At 47.4% G+C, this 7,303-nt stretch overlaps 2 protein-coding genes across 6 annotated transcripts; one reads left to right on the top strand and one right to left on the bottom strand.

Annotated features, from left to right (window-relative positions):
* Positions 1–749: 749 nt before the first annotated feature.
* Positions 750–5,795, bottom strand: SNRNP35 (small nuclear ribonucleoprotein U11/U12 subunit 35). 4 transcript variants are annotated; one of them, XM_068654246.1, is made up of 3 exons: positions 5,656–5,795; positions 3,246–3,481; positions 750–1,961 (listed from the first exon to the last, which is right to left on the bottom strand). In XM_068654246.1, exon 3 carries the CDS (start codon positions 1,956–1,958, stop codon positions 1,161–1,163), a length of 798 nt encoding a protein of 265 aa, XP_068510347.1. In that variant the 5' UTR covers positions 1,959–1,961; positions 3,246–3,481; positions 5,656–5,795; the 3' UTR covers positions 750–1,160. The 4 variants fall into 4 exon arrangements, with proteins under 4 accessions (XP_068510347.1, XP_068510346.1, XP_068510349.1 ...); XM_068654245.1 differs by lacking the exons at positions 3,246–3,481; positions 5,656–5,795 and adding an exon at positions 2,527–2,671; XM_068654248.1 differs by lacking the exons at positions 3,246–3,481; positions 5,656–5,795 and adding an exon at positions 2,163–2,480.
* RILPL2 (Rab interacting lysosomal protein like 2) lies at positions 2,760–6,999 on the top strand. Of its 2 annotated transcripts, XM_068654249.1 has the most exons (4): positions 2,760–3,113; positions 3,878–4,029; positions 6,117–6,227; positions 6,683–6,999. In XM_068654249.1, exons 1-4 carry the CDS (start codon positions 2,760–2,762, stop codon positions 6,705–6,707), a joined length of 642 nt encoding a protein of 213 aa, XP_068510350.1. In that variant the 3' UTR covers positions 6,708–6,999. The 2 variants fall into 2 exon arrangements, with proteins under 2 accessions (XP_068510350.1, XP_068510351.1); XM_068654250.1 differs by lacking the exons at positions 6,117–6,227; positions 6,683–6,999 and adding an exon at positions 5,635–5,773.
* The last annotated feature ends 304 nt before the right edge of the window (positions 7,000–7,303 follow it).

Here is a 7,303-nt window from a genome sequence, read left to right as displayed (position 1 = left end):
TGGCAAAGAACACCACAGATCCTTTCCATTTCACTGAGGAATGCTGTAAGCTCCTCAGTGGAAGATGCATGTCTGGATACACATCCTGTACACACATCCTGCCAGAAAATAGAGGGTGCTTTGCCCTCTGGTTTCCCCAATTCAACTAGAACCAGCAGCAAGCCCAGTTGCTGGAACATTCAAACCCTGCACAGACAGAACTTCACTTGCAGAGAGGAGGAAAGGAGAGCTGGATGCAGCTGCAACCACAGCATCGAGCCATGACACCGTCCTTAAGTGACCTCTGACATAATGACTGGGGATGTTTTCTGACCTGCTTACTGCTGTGTGGTGTGCATTCCTCTAATAAAGGGAATGACACCCTCCCATGATGTTAAAAATAGATTTCTTATTACATGCCTCTCATACCTTACAGAACTAGTTAAGGATGGAGTATTACTAAGATCTCACCTGTCCCAGTGTCTTCAAGAAAATAAAGTCACTTCCCTTCAGCTTCTGGTTTGGGCCACATTTTTCAAAAGCTTTGTTTGTTGCTATTGTTTCATTTCTATTCCTTCACAAGTGACTTCATAAAGGGCACCTGTCTCACAACATGAGTGTGAACATCTGACACATAAAGAATTAAATATGGAGCTCTCTCACGAACACTCATCCAAGCAGCAAGCTGAGTATCAAATGAGGTGTGTACTCAATTTCAGTGGGGTGCCAGTACATGTAGTGCATTTCTTACAGTATTCACCACTTCAAAATATTAATAGAAGAATTTAATTTCTCCGAAGAACAATTTGACAAAAGGTATTGTAACTGCACTAGGAACCAAACTACAGAGAGCTGCTAGCAGGTCAAAGTCATAGGCACAAGACAGTAACACGACCGCTGCTGGTTCAGGGAACGCAGCTCACAGCCCCAAGCTGACGGTGACATCTGCAATTGAATCATGTCTGTGTCCTCCAGAAGGTGCAGCAGCTTTATCCAGAGACTGCAGGGAGCCAAACCTGCCGCATCACCTCCTCCACACCAGTTCATTTACCAGGACAGCAGAGGCAGGTCCCAGGCAGCACTAAGGGCAGCAGGACTTGGCTCACAATATTCTAGGGAACGGTAAGAATGGTCACCATACCCAAACTTCCCATTGTTCCTGTAAGACGTGGTGCTGTCAGCTATCGATGCTTATCTTCATCTCTTTGCTTCTTGGTGTCTCTCTCTCTGCTCCGGTCTCTCTCTCTGTCTTTCCTATCTCTGTCCTTCCTGTCTCTTCCTCTGCTCCTCTCATCTTTGGAGTCCCTCTCTCTCTCACTGTCACCCCAAGCCCATGACCGTTCCCTTTCTGGCCATCTCTTTTCTCTGCTCCTTTCATGGTCTCGGTCCCTTGTTCTCCAGTCCCTTGTTCCCTCTCGAGAAAAGTTTCTTTTCTCTGCTGAGCCTTCTCCATAGAAATCATTTTTCACATTTGGCAAATTGATGGGCTTTCGGAAAGGTCTGTCCCGTCCTCCGAACCGTAGCTGCCCGGATTCTTTTTTGCCTCCAAACCCACCTCCAAGCCTCCGAGGAATCCATCCTTTGAGAGTTCTTTCCAGTTCAAAGTCAACAAAGATCTCATGTTGGTCAATAACCAACCTGTTGGCATCTCTGTGGGCCTTCAACAAAGCACGTTCCTCTTTGTATTCAATAAACGCATAACCCTTGGAAAAGCCTGTGACCAAGTCTCGAACCAGACGGATCTTTCTGATGTCTCCATACCGGGAAAAGACCTCCTTTAACTTCTCTTCTGTTGTCTGAAGATTGAGCCTTGCCACAAACAGGGTGAGGTGAGGATCTCCCGTAACTCCCTTGTTGGGTACGTAACGTGCCAGCATGGCCCTCCATATGGCACGGTCATGGGGCTCTTCGTCCGTGCCATCGATGCTCCCTGCTTTGAGGGGGTCATATTCCTTTGCTATGGGGGCCCAGTCATTCATTGTCTGGTGGAAAAAATAAATAAATAAGCGTTACACGGACTCACAGGTCACTGCTGTCATTTTATAAACAAAATCAGGTGGTGCGAGAAGCACTTTTGGCACTGCTGTACAGCATTTTTCATCCAAGAAACCCCAAAAGTGTGACAAAACGGTCGTGTCACTGTTGTTAGATCCTGATTTTTCAGCAGGACACCACAGTGTTACCTACACTCCTGCAGGTAGGCGCTGAGGCCCAGCAGCAGCGTTCTGCCTCCACAGCAGCGAGCAGCTCATGTGAGCACAAACATCTATAAAACGCTGCGAAACCCTTCACGGGGCGGTGCCGGTCACCTCCTTACGCTGAAAAACTCTTCCCAGAACACAACAATCCTCAGGAAATAAATAAAAATAAAACCTCCAAAGCCAACCCCTGGGCCTGGCGGGGCCCTCTCGCAGCTCCCGGAGCCTGCGGCCGGCGCTGCCCCGCCTGAGGCCGGGCGGGCGCTGAGGGCCCCGGGGCTCTGCGGGTTGGCGCCCCCCGTCCTGAGGGGTTCCCCCCGGCCCCAACCCCTGTTCCCTTCCCCCTCACCTCTCCTCACGGCGCGGCCCCACGGGCGGGAGGAGGAGGAGGAGGAGGCGAGCAGCAGCGGCCGCCTCCCCCGAGCCCGCCCCCGGGCTGAGGCGAGCGCTGAGGGGAAGGGGCAGGGCGAGGAGCGGGCTCCGCCATGGAAACCCCCGCGGGGAGGAGGAGGAAGGAGGTCGGCTGAGGGGGGGGTGCTAAGCCCGGCCGGCCCGCCCCGGGGAAGGGAGGCAGCGGCGGGCATGCAGCACGGCCGGCAGGAGGAGGAGGAAGAAGATGAGGAAGAGGAGGAGGAGGAGGATGAAGGTGGCGGCGCGGAGAGCGCGCTGGAGAAGAGCCCCTTCCAGCTAACGGCTGAGGACGTGTACGACATCTCCTCGGTGGTGGGCCGGGACCTGCTGCAGCTCAGCGCCGGTCCCCGGACTTCAGCCGCCGCGGCCCGGCTGCAGTTCAGCATCGTCAGGGTGCTGGAGATGCTGGAAGCGTTGGTGAGCGGCGGCAGCCTGGCCGAGGAGAGGCTGAGGCTGGAGCGGGACCGCCTGAGGATGGAGGTGGAGGCGCTGAGGGGAGAGGGAGCCCCGGGCAGCGCCCCGCAGGTGGGTGCGGGACCCCCGGAGGGGGTCGGGGGCTGCCAGGGAGCTGCGGGGGTCCCTGCCCCCGGGACAGGCCCTGGGAGCTGCCACGTCTGTCACGAAACGCAGGCTCACGCCAGAGGGGTTGGAGGGTACCTTTGTCACCGTCTGCAGGCTGTTGTTGCAGCCCAAGGGGTCTCGGAGGGGCCACGATGCCTGGCTGGGATCCCTCGCTGTAGGTTTACCTGTAGAGCTCACATCAGTTTATACACACAGCTACAGGTTTTCAGAGCGTGGATCCACAGTTGTACAGCTCTCAGCACCAGTCTGTTCCATACAGACACTTTGCCGTTTATCGTACAGTAAAGCTTTGGTACTCTGCACAAGGAAAGCTGATGAACATGACAAAAAAAAAAAAAAAAAAGACATTAAGAAAAAGGCCTTAGGAAAACAGAAGTCTCTCCGCTACAGTGTTTCGGTGTGATCATAGGTTTCTCAGCCTTTCTCACCACCAGAAAAGCTTGCTTTCATTTTCAGCTTCCTGGCAAATGAGATCGCAAACTCTTTGGAACAGGCTGTTTTTAGATGTGGTCAGAGCCTCACAGGTAGGCCCCTTACTTGGTTAGGGAAGACAGAGAATAAGAAAAACAGTAACTGCTTAAAAAAAAACAGGATTGTGAAAAACAGATACTAAGAGTTACCAGGATTTATAAAAGTCTGAGATTTTACTTTAGGAATGCCCTGTTTATGACAGGTTACAAGATCACGTTCACCCCTTTATTTTACAGCTCAAGCTTGGACCAGACAAAATGGTAATAGACCTCACGGATCCAAACCGCCCTCGGTTCACGTTACAAGAGCTGCGAGAAGTGCTGCAGGAGCGTAACCAGCTGAAAGCTCAGCTTCTAGTGGTGCAAGAGGAGCTACAGTGCTATAAAAGGTATATATATCATGCAAAGAACTAACAATGTTGTCTGGGGAGCTTATCAAATCAAAGTATTGCAGGTTTGAGCATCTAATTTGGGCTGGGCACTCTCAAAATATGTGTGAGACATCTGTGCTCCTAAAAGCCTACAAATGAGTGAAGAAATATGGGGGAACAATGAAGTATCTATGCAATATAGTTTTAAAACTAAACTCTCTCTTAGTCTGTGCAGTTAGCAGCCTGCTCTGATGGTTGTCCCACTGAAAGCCTACGTACGGTTACTGCAACTCCACACACAAGCTTGATTCTCATGCGCACAAATTAACCTATATAGTCACGGCAGTTGCACACGTGTTATTCTTGTCTAAAGCCACATACCAGAAGATCATGGGGATTTCCATCTCACTTTAGTCAAAATTTCCTTCCTCCTCCAACGTGCCTGTTGGGTACAGATGGGGGCACGCTAGCTTATCTACTGTTCCTTTGTCCCCAGAGTGAGTGTAGCATTAATGTAGGCAGCAGACTGTTAAGTTCTTTATCATTGAGAAGATTTTATTTTTAAAGAGTACCAATAGGGATTTGTGTAAGACACTTAAATGATGCAAAACAGGTTCTTTCAGAGAAGGATCTCTGCCTTTCTAGAAGGGAACAGCCTAGGAGAATCAGTGTGCTCCAACGGATGGGCTGCAGGAAAGGTCTTTCTCTTGGCGCTACAAATTGCTTCACCTACAAGGCTGTTCTCCCCACCCACCCATGCCCCTCATCATCTGGCTGTACTATAAGCTCTTTGGGGCAAGAAATTACTTTTTAATCTAGACACAAAATGTCTGAGCACATAAGATTTCAGTTGAATTATCTCAGCAACAATCCCTTAGATTTGCTAAGCCTGCCCTTTGCCTTGTCTGTAAGAATCAAGTTAAGCCAAGAAGTTAAAGTTAAATCCAAAAAGTCAGTTTACAAACTGCACAGCAGCAGTTCTCACATAACAGTGAGGCACCAACTTCCCCGTCCCAGCTGACTACCTTTGCAGTGCAACCATTGGAATAGCTTCTTGCCTTTGATTTCCCAGCTGTGTTATACAGCTTTCTATATGGCAAGTTAAAAATTAACGGTATGAATGTTTTACATATTTGAGTGAATGTCACAGTGCTTTGTACCTAGAAAATGCATGAAAGCTACTTTTCGGTTCAAGTAGTGCTATGTGGTTTTCTCTTCATGCAGCGTTACAGGTTGAGTCAAAAACCACCCTCCCTTTAAGCGTTCACATAAAACTGCAGGGGAAGAGGATAAATCTGAACATGTATTCTAAAATGTCTTGTGTATGTGTTTTCGATGGCCAAAAAGCAGTGCTGCTTAGCTACTTTCAGCCTTCAGCTACTGCAGTAACAAACTTTGATCCACTCAATTTTTGAGATAGGAGAGGTCAGCTCAGAGTAGTAAGTTAGCATGCTGCAAAAATACAATGTAATATGCATTTGGTAAAAATTTAGCCTGATTGCAAGCATGAGAAGCTGGTGAAGCTGAAGAATGTGTGATTACAACCTTTGTAAAGTATAACAGCACGAAAGCAGCCTGACAAAATCTACAGCTCAGGCAAAGCCTGTCTTTTCTGCTCTATAGGATGGAAAGAGGAACACTCACCTGCCTTGCAGGAAAAGCTGGGAATTTCCCTTCTGTTCCCAGTTGTGTGGCCTGAGCCTCCATGGCTGCGCTGAAGGTACAATGGATCCATCCAAGCAGAACATCACTATTTGTGTCTGCATCTTGTTTTTGTCTTTGGACACATACAAATCTAGTATGTAACTACACTTCCCTTTCACTCATGTTATGGTTTGCCATTTTTCCTTCATTGAAAAGTCAGCTCATTTCTTTTTTTTAGTGTCCTCATCACAGCATAGCCTAAGCAAAATTACAATGCAGTAGTTATTCAAGGAAAATATGAATAATTCATTAAAAGGAGTGGGCCAGGCTGCCGCGCCTGTCCTGGGAACACCCCCTCACCCATGTCCCAGGCTGCCCACTGAAGGACTAAATGCGGACAGCAATGGTATACCATGCTAGGCACAAAACCACAAAAAAAAAAAATCCACTTCTCTTGCCAGTGGGATCATCTCACAGACAAAGGACCAAACTCAAGAAGTGGAAAAAAAATCCCATGGCAGCAGCCCAAGAACCAGCAAGGACAAAGAAGAGAAGAAAATCACCAAGCGTCTGTAAGTTTGTGTTGGTTTTTGTTTGTTTTTTTCACCTTTTTTGGCAGAACATGGGACAAGGACATGCCTCACATTTAGTGAATCCAGGGATGAAATCTGAACTTTGGCCTAGTTAGCTGGACATTGTTCTCTCCTCTCTATAAAATTAAAACTTGATAGGGAAATCCTTTCCTGTGGAAAAAGTACTTTACAGGAAAGCAAGCTCCACCCTGGCAAGCAGGGTATCACTTTTTTCTATAAAGAATCAGCATTTCAGAACAAATGTATGTGAGTTGGGCCCTGTTAGCACATGAAAGGTGCCAGCTGTCCCTGGAGGTTTGTTTACATTGTATGTACACAGCTGTATGCAGTACCCACATGCTCAAGCCTTGTCCTTAAAAGTCCCCCAAAATAGCAGGACACAGCAGTCGCACTGTATGATCCTGCTTTTCCATTTGTACTTTTTTGTTTTGCAGGTTCTCTTTTAAACATGGAAAATGAACATCCTTGAGAACTTTTAACCACTTATGTTCAGAAATGGCACTGCTGAAAGCCTCTGAAGGAGTTCGGAGTCAAGGATTGGAAAATAAAACATCACTCTTACTGTAAAGAATAAGCAATCTCCTAAGAATTCTGTTGTATATTTTTTCACAGAAGATTTTACCTTAATTTTTTAGAAACTGTTTGACACTTTTTGCATTGTTGGATTCCTGCCAGACATTACCCATCTGGAAAGAATAAACGTTTATATGAGTGTTTTTTTTTATTCTTATTAAAAGAGCCTGTGGCCACACATTTATCTGGTCTGCCTATCAAAATGCTCAGCCCAAAATGATTTTATGAGATTCAGATTTTATTTATAAAGGATATATGCCATTCCCACATCTTCATAGCAAAGTGCTGGGAAAGAAGCACCCATTCCAATTGTACTTCTCACTGATGTTATATGGAAAGCAATTCCTAAACTGCTTGAAGAAAAGGCCCCTGTTGCTTTTGTTCTGCCCTTCTTTGCATTAGAGGGGCACACGCAGGAGCAACCCTTTAGGGTTAAGATTAAAGATAGAGAACAGCACAGCAAGGGAAAAGCTGCCACATTG

This window comes from Anas acuta, chromosome 17 (genome assembly GCF_963932015.1).
Source record: "Anas acuta chromosome 17, bAnaAcu1.1, whole genome shotgun sequence".
NCBI lineage: Eukaryota > Metazoa > Chordata > Aves > Anseriformes > Anatidae > Anas > Anas acuta.
Note: the sequence above shows the minus strand (reverse complement) of the source record. Positions and strands in the feature narration are given on the sequence as shown.